At 41.0% G+C, this 19,907-nt stretch overlaps 2 protein-coding genes across 2 annotated transcripts in view; both read left to right on the top strand.

Moving 5' to 3' along the window:
• The window catches only part of SCIN (scinderin), a 47,032-nt gene extending 45,499 nt beyond the window's left edge, over nucleotides 1–1,533 (top strand). The window contains exon 16 of the mRNA XM_026036243.1: nucleotides 88–1,533. Within this exon, the coding sequence (XP_025892028.1) occupies nucleotides 88–221 (134 nt within the window). The 3' untranslated portion in view covers nucleotides 222–1,533. The remainder of the gene's footprint in view (nucleotides 1–87) is intronic.
• Nucleotides 1,534–15,665: 14,132 nt separating this feature from the next.
• On the top strand, nucleotides 15,666–17,391 carry ARL4A (ADP ribosylation factor like GTPase 4A). The gene has a single exon (XM_026036255.1). It carries the CDS (start codon nucleotides 15,737–15,739, stop codon nucleotides 16,337–16,339), a length of 603 nt encoding a protein of 200 aa, XP_025892040.1. The 5' UTR covers nucleotides 15,666–15,736; the 3' UTR covers nucleotides 16,340–17,391.
• The last annotated feature ends 2,516 nt before the right edge of the window (nucleotides 17,392–19,907 follow it).

Below are 19,907 nucleotides of genomic sequence, written 5' to 3'. Positions count from 1 at the left end.
GGATCTTTTGCTAGGGCTTTTAATGTATGTTTTATGTCAAAGGAATGAACTAATATTTTACACATTTTATTTCTTCTTTCTCTTTAGCCAAGCGCTACATTGAAACAGATCCTTCTGGAAGAGATAAGGGGACCCCCATTGTTATTGTGAAGCAAGGATATGAACCCCCGACATTCACAGGCTGGTTCCTGGCCTGGGATTCCAATAAATGGAAAAACTGATCTGCCCAGGAACGCCTCAACTTCAAGCCAAAGAATGATCAGAGCACAGCTAGTATTTTTAAGCATAAGCTTGTGCATCTGTTGTTACTCTTTCTCCAGCTTTGATATATTTCTATGAATAACCCAGAAATTCTCAGCTCTCAGAAGGCTAAATGCTAATGGTGAATGTGTCAGATGGGCTGGGTGGGGCTCTGCATGTAGTAAAGAGCAAAGCTCCACTCATACTTTGGTTAATTTATGAATCCTTCAAACAAATACCATAGATGATTTTATTGTAATTTTATGTGCTAAAATGGAAGCGTGCCTTCATTTAAAAATTCAAGCTAATGCCAAAGAAATTGCTTTAGATTAAGGTCAGCATATTTTTGCACAGAATTTGGCCCAATAAAGCACTAGCTCTGTTGCAAGGCCAAGACTGCAATAACAGACCAAAATATGCTCAGTTATGTAAAACTTCAAAGGATGCTTGATCCAGAGTGAGAGCTTTGTCGTGCAGGGGACAGATACAGGCTGCTCACTTTGATGAAGCTACATGCATCATGTTTACTTTGTAGACTCCATCTGCTAAGTTGATGCATTTTGAGCTTATGTATGATTGCAAGAATGTGATGTCAACGAAGGCTTCTGCAAAGGACTGCAGGGGTTTCTTTAGATCTTTGGCTTCTTTAGATCTCTCAGGATAAGCCAGCCTCCAGTGCCAGGCCTCTTAACCACAGCTCTTAAACACATGCTAATCTGCTACTGCCTCTAAATGGTAGCAGAAGTGGTACCTCTATAAATACTTACTCTGCCTTCCTTGGATTTCAGTGAAGCTACAGTTGGTTTCAATTGCCTTACTCTGCAGTGCTCATTATAAACTGCTGTGCAGCTCTTTTCCAGCATATAGACTGCTCACATTATAAGGTACAGGATATGTTTCTACTCATTTTCTGTAATAAGTCTTAGACATATACCAACCACCTCAACCCTCTTCTGTCTCAGTAGCATTTCACAACCTGGGAATATGGAGTTTTGAGTATGTACCATAGAATATGGCCCTTTCTTTCCCTCAGACACAGTTATTTTAGCTTACTTTTATTCTGGTGAATCTAAGAGTAGACTTTCAAAGTGTTTTTTTTTTATTGTAGTTTAGCCAAAAAAGTCTCCTTAAAGGCAGTGAGGAAAATTCTGCTTTGAATTTTTATCTTCAACATTTCTTTGGATACTTACCCCATAATGCTTGTTTTAGAAAACAAGTTGTATAGCTGTCGATCATGTTAATGTGGCTTTTTAATAAAGGCATTTTATACTTTTAAGTTAATTTGGAAAATGAAATTATAGACATTTTTGTATTTTAGTAACCTGATTCATTTGTGATTTTGAATCTGGGTAATGCAAAAGGTCAATTTAGCCAGAGCTCATCATCAAAATCATTGAAAATAAGAAATGAGAATCTAATGGATCAATTATGCAAGTTTGTTAAGCTTTACATTTCTTTTTATTTTTTTAGAAAAGGAAAAAAAAATGCTAATATATTTGTGCTGTATTTGGATGCAATTTCATTAAAATAAAATTACAAAAGGAGTATTTTATATGCAGACCTTATCTTCCTACCTCCACCTATTTCTCACATATTGTTAGTCAGCAACTAACTGATTAACTATGTCTGGCAAAACCCACTGAAAAAAACAGCAGCTAAATGATTCTTTTTAGATGGATAACACTTAATATTTTACTGTGGTACCATATTAGCCAGTAGAGACTTAACTCTTCCGAACAACTTAACACTACAAATTTATGTGAGCCTCAGAGAACTGGGTGTTTATTAGTACATAATTCCATCTTTAAGAAAAACTAACACTGTTGTAAAAATCTTTGGCTTTATAATTTTGTGCTTGAAAAAAAAAATGGCTATAGGAATGATTATTTTAAAAGATTGCAAGAAAGGGGTATATGTTTGTTTGTTTTACAGGATGGGTCTTTTATTTGTGAGACTAGAAGAGATACCCTTCATGTGCTGGAAGAAGCACAATGAGTTTTTCAAATATGCACCTAGTACCCTCCGTAGAGTCACTGAATAATATGTCATGATCTAATGGTATTCTTTTACATATAAATATGAATATGTAATTATTTATTTAAAAAACAAAACAGTTGCATTAGCTCCTGAACTGTATCACACCAAGATTTGCCTTGCTTGTACATGCATGTTTTAACTGTGTTTCAGAACACTGTTAGCACTGTGGTCCTCATGGGCTTGTGTCACACATTCTGCAACTCTGGGAAGACCAGTTTTTAGTTCCTGGGTTCCTGGCCTAGACATTTCAGTGCTACAATACATATTCCTGGCATATTGATTGTTCTCAGATGACTGAGAACTCATAACTGAACAACATTCTCAACTATATTTTAGCATACTACATGATAGCAACATATTTTACTTGCCAGCACATTGCTTTTCTGATATCTATATAAATAAAAATATGGAATACACACACACAAACATATATGTATATATATATTTATATATTATATTAAGAGAGAATTATATCTAATTCCTAAGTGCTGTAAGTCCTTAAGTGAGGCAAAAGGGTATTTAGTAACTTGGTAACTTGCAGATATCAAACTCTAGATGTCTAAGTATATGATTTTCTTTTTCCCTAACAGCTGTAAAGTGCTAGGTGATGATTACAAATGCAGCATTTAATCATAAAACAGTCAGATGCTTCAGAAAATTAACTGTGGTAAGCAAGGTCTGTGAAAAGGTACACATACTGTTCCTTTAGAAATAAACGTATTGGGAAACCAAGCGGTGAGGCTGGAAGAACCTGAACAGTATCCAACAGCAAAGCCCAGTGACAGGACCATTTGCTGTAACAGTAAAACAGTAATTAAATAAATATCTTGACCAATGCTGGGGAGGGGGGTGTGGGGGGGAACCTACCTCTGCACGTCACTCCTCAAAGAATTTCACAATTATCAGGAACAGCGATTTCACAAGTGCTGCAAATGCCAACACCAGGTGATTCTAACACCACTTACCTCCAGTTGACCATGTGGAAGCAGTTACAACAACAATCCTGATTCCTGGGGTGAACCTAACGCACGTTTAGTCCTGGGCTTAGATTTGTGCAGAGGTGGCTCGGACTACCCTGAACTGCTTGCAGTAAGCACAGCAGCATGGCTAGGTGCATGTTTAATCAGAGTATGAGCAAGGCTGCAGTTTTTCTGTTGATGTCAATGATTACTGCCTGACCTTCCTTCTGATAATTAGGTGGTCTCCTGTTTGACTTTAGGGAGAAGTTAGCTGTTGTATCAGGGAAAAGAGATAGGAGTAGCAAGGAGTGTCTTATCAGCAAAGACAACAGGTAAGCAGCCCATCCCAACAATCCCCCAGGTTCCTTCTAGATATTCCTAGTGAACAGTAGGTATCTCATGCCTACTTGCAAGCTCTGCCCTAGCATTTGCGTGTTCTAGTATCTGCTACCTAAATATCCTACCTGTGCACCCTTTTCTTGCTCTAAGTGCTGCCCTGCACAATCTGCAGTCCTCTTTGCTTCTTGAGGATAAAGGAAATTTCCTGTAAGCTAAAATATGTCAAGCCAATTCTGTTTTAACACTTTTAAATCAATTCTTGAACTGGGGAAGCACAATGATGAGATTCTAATGTATCCAAAGACCCAAATGATCTGTTTTAAGACTGTGTGAGGAAAGACAAATTTCTCCTGCCTTTAAAAAGGCATCAGAGAATGATTTTGGTAATCTGCTTTTTTTTGTTTGTTTGTTTGTTTTTAGTTTTGGACAGCCTTCTGTAACCTGAAGTGATGAATTTCTGTGCTTCTATCCTCCACCCATGAAGCGACAATTGCTTCCATCCTTTGCTTACTGACAGAGCTGCCCTGTCATTTTCTGTACGTTTGTACAAGGCCTGACCTAGTGCAGTCACTTCTTGACGCTGCTCTCGTGTGCGTTGTGATCATAATCCAGACAGCTGCCACAGTTAGCAGGGCCGGAGCAAGCAGCCTTGCTCAGGGCAGGCTATTAACAGGGCACCTGCCATGCTAGGAGCTCCCTAAAGACTCATCTGCACTACTCACACACTGTGCAGCAACAAGGATGGCAGGGGCAGCAAAGAAAGGGCTGGAGCCAGCAGGGCAGAGTAGTAAATACAAAATCTACAGAGCATAGTTCTAGGTTGGTGGCTAGATCACTCAGTAATCATCTTTGCACCTGTACTAGAGCCAAATTTCTTTTCTAGAACAGGAGCAGCTGCTCTGGGGACAACAAGTGTTAGGGGAAGATGAAGTTCAGCTGTGTTGAGAAGCCAACTGTGAAATCTCAGGCTTCTCTTTACCTGGACCACAGAAAGTGAGAATGGTTGCTTTTAGTTAACTTTCCTGATCTTCTCTGTCCTCCAATCTTCCTGATGCTCTTGTTACAGCCAACTCTCTGCTCATTTTCCTTCTGGAAAGTTAGTGGGTTGGTTTCCGGGGTACTCGAGGACTGTGGCCATTGACAGTTTATTGGATCTTTGTTCTACTGCCACTGAATTGTACTGGATAACAGACACGCACTGATACAATTGTAATCCAGAGATCTACTGCAAAATACACAAACTGTGAGAAATGCTGTCAGCTGTCACTGGAAGGAAGTGTTAAGATAAATGCTGAATATCTTGCTCGTTTTGAAACTTTGGGTTCTGCATTTTAATGATCTCTCCAATGTTGAAGTCTTCTGGCTGCTGCTTTTGATTTCATGTAAAAGGAAGAATGGTAAATGCTTGGATGGAACTCCATTCTTGCCTAAATGGAGTTAAGGAATGCCTGGTCATTGTAAATAGTTTTATCTGAACTTTGTTTTGCCAGAGATCTAAAAAGCTCTGAAAGTTGTAGGCTTTGTGTGTCGATCTGTCAGGCTCAGCACGGCATGCTCAGCGATCTGAAGGCAGAGCAGTGTTCCTTCCCCGAAGGCTTCCACGTGGATTTGTGCAGAAATGAAAGACCTCACAGACATCAGTAGTCCTAAAGAGCAGGGCTGGATGCTCATGTGAGACTCAGCAGGAAAGACAGTCTAAGACTTAGCAACAAACTTTAACTGAGTGACCTAAGGTTTCACAGGCCTCCTATCAATGAAGTAGGTGGGTGGGATGAAAGCATTTTCCTCTTTGAAGGCCTCTGATGATCCAGATTGGGGCTGAATGTCCTCGGATGCTGTGTATATATCATATAACTCACCATTTGAGTTCCAAAGACCTCATCTCATGTAGAATTCCCTAAACAGTCTGTTTCGGATTATGGTATGTCCATGCTTATTTTTCTCCATTCATTTCTCCTTTTTAAAGTCAGCACTGCTGACTTGATTTTCATTAAATATTCTAGCAAATCGTATAGTAGAGAAGTCTTAAATGGAGTAAATTAAACAAAACAAAAAACAAGCAGACCCCCTAATCGTTATAGCATCCTGTTGCCTCTTCTGGTTTGCAAGATTCCATCTGGCATTTTCCTTAATCATTTTTGTGTGTCCTGTCCTGGCAGAAGCGTAGAGGGCCTTCAAAGATGGGAAGGCAATTGTGGAGCTCAGCCTTTTAGGGCAAAGAATTACTGCCTGTTGCAGTCTGCATCYCCTGGAGTTAAGTGACATAATAAAAACTTTGGCCAACCAGACTATTCCTGCCTAAATTTGTATGTTTGCCTTCCTTAGTTTAAACTCTGCTAGAAATATAAGTTGTGCTTAATAATATAGATCACTGTCATGTTCCCATGGGCCAAAAGAGGAGAATCCCATATTCTAATTTAAAAAAAAAAAAAAAGTGTATATAAGTGTATATATTAAAAATCTATTTTTTTGGCAAGTTTTTATAGAACTAGAGTTTACAGCTTCAGTGGCAACAGCTGTTAGTTGGCAGATTCTCTGAAAGATGTGCAGTCGTTTTCAGCACTATGAAACTGGAACGTATATAATGTGGTCTGTTTGAATCATATTCTCTGTGAGATGAAAAAGAGAGGGAAAAAAACAAGCTTTGCACAGATAAACATGCAGTGTTCCTCAAAGTGAGTTTACTGTTGTTTCTATCCAAGAACTGAAACCTAGTGGTGCAACAGAAAGGTTTCTGCCTAACATACTGATGATCAACTTTTAAGTCAATCTTTGATTTAGCTTTTAATCTTGAGGAACAGCAGGCTCAGTTTTGCATTCAGGGAAGCAATCCTGAGATTTAYCATTGCTTGAAGAGAAGAGATGGTGGGCTGATAAGAATAAGATTTAACAGTTCTAGAGTATAGCTGGGCAATGAGCTGGAATTGCTGCTCCCCACCCATGCGCTGTTTGTCTTCCCCGAGACCTGATCCTTTTATCCTCCTCTTTTCCATTGTTTGGTTCTTCCTTTTTTTTTTTTTTTTTTTTTTTTTTTTTTTTTTTTTTTTTTTTTTTTTTTTTTTTTTTTTTTTTTTTTTTTTTTTTTTTTTTTTTTTTNTTTTTTTTTTTTTTTTTTTTTTTTTTTTTTTTTTTTTTAACTACCATAGTAAAAGCTTGTGGACACCCTATGATAAGGGCTTTTGTCATGTTTATTTAGCACCTTTTGCTGTGTTTATATAGCACACAGAATAATAGGCTTGAACATCTCACTGGATCTTGCATAGCAGCTGAGAAGAGTAATTAATTACACAGATGCCTAAAGTTCTCAAAACTGCAGCAAATACCCAGTAGTTACAAAAGCACCATGTGTCCAGGTAAGAGATTGAGACCTTTGGGCAGYAGTTTGGGACAGCAGGTGAAACCCGCAATGACCCTAGGGGGGAAAAAGCCCTTTGGCTGCACTGAAACTTTGTAGCTCTGATCACCTGCATCCAACAACTTTGTCTAGGCTTGAGGGAAATCCAAACTAGAATACTTAGTTCTGGTTCATTTTCTGCTGACTGAAGAGCACTTTTAACATCAGGAAGCAAAGCGAGGGAGGATTGGCGCTCTCCTCCCGCTCCTGTAAAACCATTTTTTTTTAAATGTTCTTCTGATCAAAGGGGAAAAAAAAAAAAAAAAGAAAAAAAATGTTATGCTGGTCAAAATCCGAACTTTCTCAGAGACTGGAGGCAATTGCTGTACAGCTGGAAAAGCTGTAGAGCTGCACTGCTCCTGCTAGGTAAGGAAAAGGCCAAGAAGCCTTGCCTTGCAGCTCCTAATYCCCAGTAAATCCACAACTGAAAAGTCAATATGGAGCTTGCCCTTGCTTGGAATAGCAATGACTTGGGCTGTGTCTCATTCTGTCCACACATTTGTGTTTTGGGATATTTCACTGGACCAGATTTAGTGTTTCCCTGCATGCTTTAGGTGCTTACTGACTGGGGGACAGATGCAGATCTTTCCAGTGACTCAAGGTGGTTTTTTAAAAATATTTCTGAGTAAATGCCTCGCAACTTAGTAGGAAGTGAAGTAGTGCTTAGGATGAGACCAGGGAATTGTAAAGAGACTCTCAATTGACTGCCTCAGTTTAACAATAGTTCACAAAACACTGCATGAATTCATCCTCTAATGTATGTACTGTACTGATTATCTTCAGGAACACTGGTAACCATTAATTACCTCATTAAAGAAATTACAACTACACTTGAGTTCAGTTATCTGACTGAAATTCAGAATAAAATATTGCCTTCTAATTAAAATATATATATTTATTATATATATATATATATATAAAATCTCTATATATAAAATCCAGGGTGCTGGTGGGATTTTTTTTTTTTTTTTTTTTTTTTTAACACTGTAGGCTATCATCTACCAAAAAAAAGATGCTCCTGGAGAGCTTTAGCTTAAGTGGATTCCATATATTTTTCTACAGATGTCCAGGAGGTGGTATTAGGACCACTGGTAAACCACACAACAGAGCCGTTGCAGAACTTAAATGACTTGGGCTCTTTTTCCCTGCCTCCGCAGTGATTTACATTAGTTGCTGCCTCTTGGTACCATGCTCAAGAAGTTGTGATATTATCACTGTGTTACCTACAACACTACATGCACAGAAGCAAAGAACTGATTTTTTTAAAGCACTCGTGGGAGTTTAGGCCTATCTCCCCTGCTTTTATACAATGTAATTTCTATGTAATCTTTTTCTAATGCTGCTGTGCCTTTATATATTTTAAGGAGAGATGATCAACTGAATTTCCTCTTCAGGGTGTGCACAAAGTTATTACCGACTAACAACCTGCTTGCTGTTACAGTTGTCYCTGTACATTGGATGGGCTTCCTCATTCAGCTGTTGCCGAAGGGGTTACAACTCGTCCAGGAACCAGCTGTGCACACAAGATAGAGACGCAAATTCCTGCCCATATCAGCTGCAAGCATCAGCGGGTCATTGAAAACAGAATGGTTTACTATTTATTTATGGTGAACACTGATGTGATGTATTCTCCCACTGCATGTTTTAGCACAYTATAGCCTTTATATAAGCATTACATCACCTATATGATAAGTCTTATTTAGTGAACCAAGTGTCACACGCTTCTCTTATTTTGTATATAAACAGTGCCTGAAAGGCAAAACAGAGCTTTTAAGTGAATCAGTTTTGTAAGGGGATCAGTTTTATGGAATAACTGSTTTAAATGCATGTTTCATCTACTCACCAATTGGCAGTTAGAAATGCATACTCGTAGCATAAAACGTTGGGTTTTTTTTTTTTTTTTTTGGCTTGCCTTTCCATGGAAATAACATTATGGAATATTAAATATTAAATAGAAATATTAAATAGAAAAAAAATTGTCTGATAACAATTACTGCTATCAGACAGGTAGTTGTTATCCCCAGAAAACAATTTCTTAAAACCACTAATCGTATTTAGCAGAGGGGTAGAGGTCTTAAAGACTATTATGTTTCTACATTTATTTGTGAAACTTCAGTTTCACAAATTTCAGTTCACRGTGGGCTCAAGGACAAGGCATTGAAAAGTTTCTTGTACCTGTACTGAGTATTAGACACACACCAGGGGATCCAAAGGAAYAAAGGCCTTTATTGGTATCACAGTATGGGGATGCCCCATCTCATCTCATCTGTGTCACTTTTCCCTCTGTGGTCAATCTGCTGAGATACAAATTCATAGAAAAAGAAGCCTCTCTGATTCTGTTGTTCACAATCTATTTGTTTTTCACACCTGTTGTAATTCCTGCAAACCTCACCACCCTTATGAATGTTACAGAATATTGAGAAAGTTCTTCAGAAAACCAAAATTTTATTGTACTTTCCTATTCAGTTTTCTTCACTAATACTCTGTGCTGGTAATATCACAAAGAAAACATGGAATCTGATTTACTATTGATACTGTCATTATTATTTTGGACTGGGGAAAACATTTGCCTGTACTAAATTCAGCTATGTGGTTACAGAATACAACAGATAATGCCTTTGTATTTGAAACTGTAGCACTTTTAATCAACCTGCAAATTGTGTCTACTGTATCAAAAAAAGTAATATTTTTAAGAAATTATGTAGCCACGTTCAAAGGAAGTATTGTAAAGACATTGTAGCTCATGCTAAAATCTCAACTCAAGAATTTTAAAGTACTTAAGAGTAACTCCAGCACACAAACAAGCTCCAAAGTCCTGTGGCTTTTATGGGGGAAAAAAAGTATGGGGTTGTCTCCTTCTCTGGAGATCTTCCAAGCCCACCTGGATGCAGCCCTGTGCCCCAGGCTCCAGGTGTCCCTGCTGGAGCAGGAGGTTKGGCTAGATGGTCTCTARAGGGCCCCTTCCAATCTCAACCCTTCTGTGATTCTGATTCTTGGAAGCAGTGCCGTAACTGAGAGGATTTTAGAGTACTGGCCCCCAGCAAGTCAGTRTTCCCAGCAAAGGCTCATGTGTGACTCAAGAAAGTACAAAGATGCTGGGAGGGGAGGGAAACACACAATTTGCAGCGCAGACTTAAAAAGCTCTTCTACATGTGATACCACATACAAGCTTTATAGCTTTGGCTCGGGTATTTTCTTTGATACTTTTGCACCGATAAAAGATACTTGTGCTTATACTGGCCACCACAGCAGTTTTCCCCTCCTAAGTCCACAAATTTTGTTTGAGCTTTTTTTATTTTTTTTTTCTTGTTGTGGAAGGCTTACTCCACATACTGAACCATTTAGAAGGGTATTTTTTCCTTTTTACCCCCATTTAGATGGGAGGTATTTTTCACTTATTAAATAAATACCTTTACTGTGTTTTTYTTTAGAGCCAGCTGCCTAGTAAACTAAGGGCAAAAGACTGGAAATCAAGACAACCTGCAACAATTACTGCTTTCTTACACTCTCAAAAAGAAATGCCCCATATGCAATTATGTGTCTGAATTTGGATTTTGAGATTATAATCGCTGTATTATGTGAACACAAAATTTATGCTTAATAGTTATCGCTCATATGCAGCTATTAAGTGAAGAACCGATACGATGCAGAGCCATCCTGCCAAAAGATAGAGCAACTGAGGTCTGCAGAGCTTGGCAGGGGGCCATCACAGCTCCAGTCACTCAAAGCAACGCACTTGACAATTGTTCACCAGGACTAAGAAAACTCAGGAGTGAGTTACTGTTGAAGGCTTCGGCTAACATASAGAGCAACATTCAGCAACGTTCTAGATGCAACTCTGTGTCACTGTCATTCTCAAGGAACRAAGCATTTTGTTTCTTAGTCAGCATGAAGTTTTTTGCATGAAAATAAAAGTATTAAAATTGCTTCCATTTGCACTCATGTGCAGATACCTATGAAATGAGACCGTGTTTAATTAGCCAGTGTAATCAGAGAAGTAACTTTAACTGTAACACACTGCAATTCCATCTCCTACTGCTCTACGCTTTGTTATTTGCTGTTAAGGTAATAAATTGGATTTTCTACTACTAACTACTTTTTAATAATCAAAGGAAAATAATTCATGTAGTGTGTAAGTTATCATTAAAAAAATCAGTAGGCACAAAAAAATCATAAGAGGCTTCTTTCTACAAAACATTTTGTACGTCAATTTAAGAGTCTGCCTTAAGAGTAAAATTTCACGTGTTGGGATTTGCTAGCAATTTCATTGTTACAGCTGATTTTCCAATTTTTTCTCAAAGTCTGTGGTAAAACTGTACTACTATTATTTAGATAAGAATGTGATCTTTTAAAAGCAAATGACTTCATCTCCAGCAGTACCTTTTAGTTATAATTTTAGACTTAGGGTATAATGGATTAGAAGCAACTCTGATCTTTCAATATATTCAGCAAAGCTGCAATTCCCAAATATTAACGTTTACCCCAGCCTAGACATGTCCTWATACTGAAATTCACTCTATTTTCCTTTTGCTGCACAGAGTAACCCATGCAGCCACTCGCTGCAGCGAGGAACCGGTGCTGCGAGATCATTCCCAAGCATCTTCCATCAGGAGTCAYATGTCGGAAACCCAGCACTAGATGCCAGCCACAGGCATCTGGCACCACGTTGTCATCATCGTAATTTTGTCCTCTTCCTGTCTTCTTTTCTCTCTCTCTCTCTCCCTCTCTCTCTCTCTCTATAATATATATATATATATATATTTTTTACTTAATTCAGCTCTGTGATACAGCTCATTTCTTCCTCTCCCTCCCTCTGCATTTACCAGTTTTTGCTCTTCTCCTTTGCTGTTCTGCTGTCCTGGCTGAATCCCTCTGCATCCGTGGCACATGGGACTCGGGCTGTTTGTTGTATGTCCCACTTTTCATTCTATCTGCCCATTACTCTCAACACATGGTGTACTAAAAAATAACTTCTRTGGTTCTGATAAGAAATATCAGTAGCCTGCTCTACAGGATACTGGTATTTGGCGGAAACAAAAGGAATATTGTGCTCATCTAATCAGGGATTTTCAAGCCCACTGTCTTTGCGCTGGAAAGAATTTAGCATCTGCTGTGCCACTAGATGGGTTTGTAACAAAGTTGTATCAGTTGAATTAAATTTATTTGGAAATAAGCAGCATTAAGTGAAGTTCTGATGTGATGTCTTTATCCAGTTAAGCTCATATGAACTGCCAGCTTTGCCTTTCCCCAACCATTTCCACAAGACACATTTCTTCTGCGCAGAGATGCAGCCTTGCAGATCGATGCCTGACAACCCTCTGAATTCTTCATTATCTTGGCATCATGAGATTGCTCCTGAAGCACGGGATGGGAGATAGAAATCWGGAGAGAAGCTAAGCTCTGCTGGGCGGCAATATTAAAACTCTCAGGAGTCTCTTGCTATTTTATTGCGATTCTTTCTTGGCGACACTTTCAAACTCTCTTCCCCCCATCAGTTCCATGCCCTGTATTGAAGCTAAGGATGGTTTCACTTACATGGTTACAGCAACTGGCTACAGCTTTGGAGGCCTGGACCTAACTAAACYTCTCTTGATCCAAAATTATCCCCAGACCAAATAGGAATAAAATCCACTTTTAACACAACAGAGCTCACATATTATGCAGGCACAGCTTATTTCTCCTGAGCACAAAGGTCTGTCCCTGATGGCATTTTCTGCATTCACCAATCTTGGTTGATAGATCGAATAGCTAGATACCATAGAAGGAAACTGATCCTAAGCCCAGAGAAGATGAGGTTGCAACACTTCTCTAGAATTAAGCAATGCTTAGCAGGAAAGAACTCAGACCTTTTGATACATTAGATAAGAAGTGAGAGAAGTGCCAGTATGTGACATAACCCCCACACAGAAACTAAGCATCTTATTTTGCATCACAGAGTCTCCACATGGCTACAGCCCTCACCTCCCGGTTTCCTCATGCATGTGCCGACTGTCCCTGCCAATTATGTTCACCTGTCACCCCAGCAGCCTCCTCCTTCCCCAATTAGCTACATACTTGAAAAGGCAGCCAGTACTTGAAGCCATCTGCCTTCTAAAGGATAATAGAAGCCTTGCTTCACCCTTGCCTTCAATTATCAGGGGGTGAATGTGTCAACTTTCTTCCCCTCCCACTAATTTAGATAGTCTTAGGCCATTCATAACACCTGAACACCTGCCCAGGCTGCACATTCAACTTCTAAAGTAGCATGAAGTATATGGGAGGAGCCGATAGGCTTGGATTGTTATTTAATAGTTGTTTTGCAGAAATGCCTACAGGCATTAATTAAGATCAAGGTGCTAAACTCTAAGAAGACTTGCAAGGAAAAGAGTTCCTACCCCAGAGAATTCATAATTCAGCCCACAGCAAGCCACAGCAGGTAGGTGAGATAAATTAAGTGCATGGACAGAACAAGAAATACAACCATCTACTTCTCCAGTTATTTTCTAGATAAAGTGTGGATCATCTTTATGTACACATTTCCAGATATTGATATTCTCATTTTGCTGTAGACTTGACTTTTCTCTACTCTGAATCAAAAGGAGGTGGCCCATATCCTTCCCGTGGAATTAATTTAAAAATACATGGTTATAATAAAGCTGTATTAAAGTATGTGCAGAYCTTTTTAACAGACATAACAATGCAGAAGACTATAATATATAAAAGGCTTATTTTTTTCATTAAAAGTAACCGAACCCATAATTTGGTAGGTAGAAATAAAGGTCATTTTCATTTACTTCAGCTTGCTGAGTTTTATGAATTTATTCTATATAGTAACATTTCTTAACACGGTATTTCTATCTGGCTTCAGTTTTAAATTACTGAAGCCTTTTGCTGAAATAATGAAGGCCCATTCCTGCTCTTGCTATAAATGCTTCTTTGCTGTGTTGAGTGCATTGCTTCTCTTAAAGTCATGCAAAGATAATGTGAAAGTGCCAAATCRGAAGCCCTGGCAGCCAACCCTAGAGGCAGTTAAAGTTGCCCCATTTTCTTCCATACAAGTAAAACCACCTTCCTACACAAAGAGGCCACTTCCTCCAAAGAGAATCACCTGCAAGATCAAGATGTAAATAAGTAACAAAGATAAAAGCAGAGAAAAATTAATCTCAGATGTAAGTAAATGAGAATTTTGCTATTTTTAGCAGGACATGGTAGGTGTCTTAACACTTTAATAACGCGAAACTTTGCCTACAGCACAATATGGAATTTCTGTTACTATTTTTAACTACTTTTACTATTAAACTACTTCTATATTATAATCTGTTGTGACTTAGAATATAAAGTACAATGCTTCTACAGAAAAAAAGATCAACAGTTTTTTTTTTTAATAACATTTATTTTCAGCCACATCAAGAAGTTTAAAAGTTATGTAGGTAAGAATGCAAGGTTAATGTTGAAAATGACACTACTCCACTTCTGCTGGCCCCCCAGAGGAGAATGATTCAGCTGTGAGGTGGCGCTACACATTCCCTGTGCTGCCGACACCTTCCACCAAGCCTGCGTACATCCAACACAGGCAAAAGATGCCACTCACGCTCTCACTGTTGTACAGAGTGGTGAAAATACGAAGCAAATGGAGCCGTGGAAACGAATGGATATAATATCTAATACATAATACAGCTCCGCGCCTTGCTTAATGCTTCCTATGCTATAAAAAATGCAATGTACTTGAATAGCTTAGTAGAAYCCTGCAGTTCATTCTGACTTTTGGAAATTCCACTACTTGAATTGAGCCTGCAGATTAAAACGCTGAATTATTTAGCATATCCTTCTGCTGTGAACCACCTTCCTCCATATTCCCCCCAATAACTAGCGTGGGTGGCTGCTTGTACGTGTTCACCCTTGGGTGCTGCCAGCAGCTTTTAGGGCATACGTATAAAAGGGACGCTCCGCATCCTCCGAGCCGTTCCCAGCCCTCCCTGTCCCGTGGGCTCCGCCTCAGAGGGACAGGTGAATCGCAGGGACAGGTGCCACGCTCCTTCCAGCAGCACCCACCGCCCTCACGCGCCGCCGCAGCGCAATGGCGGYCGCACCGCCCGCCCCTCCCTCCGCCGCCAACGGCTCCGCGGGGCGGGGYTGCTCACGTGACCGCCGCGGGCGCGCGGGGTCGCCGCCGGGGGAAGCGCGCCCGCGAGCCGCGTTGCCAGGCGACGGCAGCGCGCGCCGCCAGTGGGGAGGGGTGGGGAGGCGATGACGCAAGAGCGCGGCCAGGGCGGCGGCCGGGGCGGCGGCTCCCGCGGAGGCCGCTCAAGGGCGGCCGCGCTCCCCGGGGCCGCGGGCGGGAGGCACCGGCGCGCGCGGGGGTTGCGCAACGGCGGGGGCGGTAAGCGGTGACCCCCGCGGTGCGAAGGTAGCGGCCCGAGGGCGGTGACTGAGGGGCGGGCTCCGCAGTGCTGCCAGCCAATGGGCGCGGCGGGTCGCGCGCTCCGCCCCGCCCACACCGCGCGGCGGGGCCAATGGGGGAGCGCAGGGCGGGGCGAGCGGCGCTAGGCGCGGGCTGAGCGCGCGGCGCCGTCAGACGCGGAGCGGCCGCAGCGAAATGGCGGCGCGGGCGGCGGCGTGCGCCCCGCGCTGAGGGACGCGCCGCGCTGAGGGACGCGCCGCGAGGCGGGAGGAGGCGGCGGCGGCCGCGGAGCGGAGCGGAGCGAGGCGAGGCGGGCGCTAACGCTGCTTGTGGCCGGCAGAGAGGCGGGATCCGGGCTCGGCTCGCGGCTGTCACCCCCGCCCGGCAATGGGGAATGGACTCTCGGAGCAGGCGCCGCTGCTGTCCAGCCTGCCCTCCTTCCAGTGCTTCCACATCGTCATCCTGGGCCTCGACTCGGCCGGCAAGACCACGGTGCTCTACCGGCTGCAGTTCAACGAGTTCGTCAACACYGTGCCCACGAAGGGCTTCAACACGGAGAAGATCAAGGTGACGCTGGGCAACTCCAAGACGGTCACGTTCCACTTCTGGGATGTGGGCGGCCAGGAGAAGCTGCGGCCGCTCTGGAAGTCGTACACCCGCTGCACCGACGGCATCGTGTTCGTGGTGGACTCYGTCGACGTCGAGAGGATGGAGGAGGCCAAAACGGAACTGCACAAGATCACTAGGATATCGGAAAATCAAGGAGTGCCTGTGCTTATAGTGGCTAACAAGCAGGACTTGAGGAACTCGCTGTCTCTCACCGAGATCGAGAAGATGCTGGCCATGAGCGAGCTGAGCTCGTCCACGCCGTGGCATTTGCAGCCTACGTGCGCGATCATTGGGGACGGGCTCAAAGAGGGACTGGAGAAGTTACATGATATGATAATTAAGCGAAGGAAAATGTTGAGACAGCAGAAAAAGAAGAGATGAGTTTCGTGCCGACCTTCCTCTCCCAGAGTAGCCACACGGTCAAGATTTGACGTGAGACAGCTTCCAAACCCGGGCCTGCCTGCGTGGATGCCGTTAAGCTTAGTTATGTTAAACACTCGGTTGCACAACCTGGCCTTGTGGGAGGCTGTGCAGTTACGGAGGGTTTTGTTTTGTTCTGTTTTTTTCCTTTTAATAGTCTCTTCTGAGTTTTAAGGCTCTGCATTATTTCAGAAGCCCTAATAGGTAATGTAATGCTATCAGGAAATGGATGGGTGGGTAAATGTGACATGGATGTCTAAATAGCCAAATAAAACGAGGGGTTTTCGCGTAGTGTTGTATTCATATGTTTGAGGGTACCCTCTGCAATCAGTTTGCATTGAAGGGGTTCTGTGTTTTTTAAACTTCTAATGCTCATAAGTGGAGTGTTTAGGTGAACATTATACAGCTTTAAAAACATATATGGAGCTAGTAACCCATTACTTCAGGAGGCTGTATTTATTTTATTTGGGGATCTCCATGAAAGCTTGGCTACACGTGTAGTTTTTCTAATTTGGCACTTCTGAAATCCAATCATGCTCAGTTCAAATACTTGAAACTTCAATGCTGTGGATTCTTCAGCTGATAGAGACTTGTTTGACAAGTAAAATATAAACAACACACTGGAGCGTGGAGAAGTGGTTTCCCAACACATAGCATGTCTTTTGGTATGCAAGGTTTTTGTTTTTTAGAAGTAGCCATTCATCACTATACATTGCTAATCAGGTTTACACACTTGTAAATCACTTAAATTAAGGACTTGAGCAATTTTTTTTTTATTATTTTTGAATGATGCATATTATGTCCTCATGCTATCAATTTAAGAGTAAATTAATTGCAGTAAGAGAGTTATAAAGAACAACTTTGGCTGTTGTGGTTGTAACCAGTGCAGCATTTTTAGCTCTATGGGTGACATTTTTGGCAATAAAACTAAGTCATAATGAAGTAAAGATGGAGTTAAACTTAGGAGAGCACATGTTGTTTCTCCCCCAAACACCCATTATATTAAAATGATGTTGCTCTGTCACTTCCAACATACACTTTTTTTTGTTTTGTTTTGTTTGTTTTGCCTTTTTTTTTTTTAACTGTGACTTTTAAAGTATTTTGTGGTTAGGAATGTATCAATACTTTATACACTCAAAACATTTGACACTGGGGGTGGGAAGTGGGCAAGAAGACTTTTAAAGATGGGCCTGTGTTCTGCTTTACTTATGCTTTAAGCTGTTCTTGTTTACAGAGTGTGCAAACAGTGTTAACTGGGCAGGATCGTTCTTGACAGAAAAGGGAGTTTTTTTTCTTACTGGTACAGAGCTTCAAGTGACTCTTTAGATACTTGGCTAGCGATTAAAAGGGCTAAAAGAGAGCCTGGATTTTTAAGACTAACTTTAGTGGTGCTGTAAAAATTATCAGAATGTTAGATTCTTGTTAGACTTTTGTTGGAAATACCAGATTTAAAAAAAAAAAATGCAAAACTTATTTCCTCCTCTTATTCAGCCAGCAAAGTAATACTTTTTCTTACCTGCTGCCATGTATCATGAGGATGACAGCTACAAACCTGAATGTCAATTAATGTAACTTAGATATGTTTTAAATTTTTTTAACCAGCAGCTGTTTGTCCAGGAGGTAACCAAAAATGCACTTTAGTGTCTTCAGTAACTGAAAGTAACAGCTGTGGGGTTTTTTATTATTATTATTTTTTATTTTTATTTTTTAATGACATCTTGGTCCTTTTTGAATAAACTGAAGTAGCTTCCAGTGGAGCTTTTGTATGTTGGTTATATATGTACCTGCACTGGTGACATTGTAAGTCACTTACTCAAGTAATGTCTATATTTATAGAAATGTGGATGAGTTCTTAAACCTCAATAAACAATTCAAAACAAGACTGCAGAGAGAAGGTGTTTGACTTCTTGCAGCACAGAGGTGTGTTCTCCCAGGCCTCTGCGCAGACTGGTGCTAATAACAGCACAACTATTTCTACTGAAAACAAAACTCTTAAATGTGACAGCATTACAAATTGTAGGTATCSCATTAAAGCCTAAGCGAATGGTACTGTGTGTACGTTCACAGAAGAGAAGAGTAACAGCAGCCGCTGCTTTCTGCAGTGGTGAAGAGCATGAGAAGCCTCTGACTTGGATAGTGCCCTCTTTGCACTAWTTGAAAAATCTTCAATGCGGCGGAGCGTGATCTGAGTTACGTGCAACACTCAGGGGCCAGTGTTGGGCACTGGTCACGCGTGCATGCAGGAGGTGCTTAACTCCGTGTCTGCAGGGTCAACGGCTGCATGAGGGATTCCCATGTACAGGGCTTTGGGCTAATTTCCTCTTGGGTTCTTACGGCAGGGAACAGAGCGTGTAGAGAGATATTAAAAGCTCTAATTAGTTTGGGGCCTTCTACATAGGCAAAACAAATCTCATTTGGAAACCTAACAAAAATTGCTAGGTTTAAAGTAGGATTAAGATAGGCGTAAACCTATGTCCCTAAAACTTGGTACTTAATCATGTAACTGATGGCACATCAAAATGGAGACTACTAGCAGCCTTGTGAGAGGGATATATACATATAAATATATATTTGTATTAGTAATGTTTAGCCTTATGAATCCGGGGCCTAATTGATGTAACATCTTAATGTTTTTCTTCCTGTTGCATGTGTAGTGCTGCTAAGTTTGGAGGCTGATCTGACAAGTTGGCTGCTTCTACTTGGTAAACAAGTGGTAGGATACTAAGATCTGCTTCATTTCAAGTCTTTATTAGGCTTTTATTAGAAATGGTTGAAAAGGGATGTTTTCTGGAAAGGTCAGCCCTATTCTGTGTTGCATGGTGGAGTCTCCCAGAAGTCTTGTGTGCGTAAAAACTTAGCAGATACAGAGACGTGAATGATAGAAGACAACTCTAGAGGAAGAAGTGGAAGAAGATGGAGAATTGTGTTTCTAAAATAGCACAGTTGCTACTGTGTGATGTTTAATTTTGACTTAGGAGTGGAAAATTCAAACGTGAATTCTGTGTCACCAGGCTTTGTCTTTTGAGTAAAATATTCAGAAGTGGCTTTAGACGCTTCTGCTGTAGACACTTCTGCAAATCTGTGGCGTTTTCTTTGTTTTTGCTCTGTTTGCTTTTAATATGACCAAGCAGCCAAGTACGGACAAAATATTACTTGTAACAGAGTGTTCGATACCTTAGCTGCTCGAGTTTCTGCTGGCACAGTTCTGTCGGCCTCGGATCACTCTTTTCCATAGGCTGAAYTGACAGATCTGGCCTGAATAAATGCTCGTATGTGTAGGAATATCTTTAAAGGAGCTGAATAAGCAGTTGCAATTTTGTTGCAATGCTCAAGTTCTGCTATTTAAGCTTTAAAATAAATTTTGCTAAAATGCACTGTAAATGATATTCTGTTCTTCAAGATACCAGCCATTTCACAAATGCCTTGAACTGCTTCTACATAAAGAGGGTGCAGGATTGCATTTTAAAACAATGCAGTGCTGTTAAAAATGAGAAAAACATGGATGTTTGTAGCGTTACCCTTGCTGTCT

Source organism: Nothoprocta perdicaria, unplaced genomic scaffold (genome assembly GCF_003342845.1).
Source record: "Nothoprocta perdicaria isolate Ctin4 unplaced genomic scaffold, notPer1 scaffold_173, whole genome shotgun sequence".
NCBI classification, from domain to species: domain Eukaryota; kingdom Metazoa; phylum Chordata; class Aves; order Tinamiformes; family Tinamidae; genus Nothoprocta; species Nothoprocta perdicaria.
This window is presented reverse-complemented; position numbering and strand designations above follow the sequence as displayed.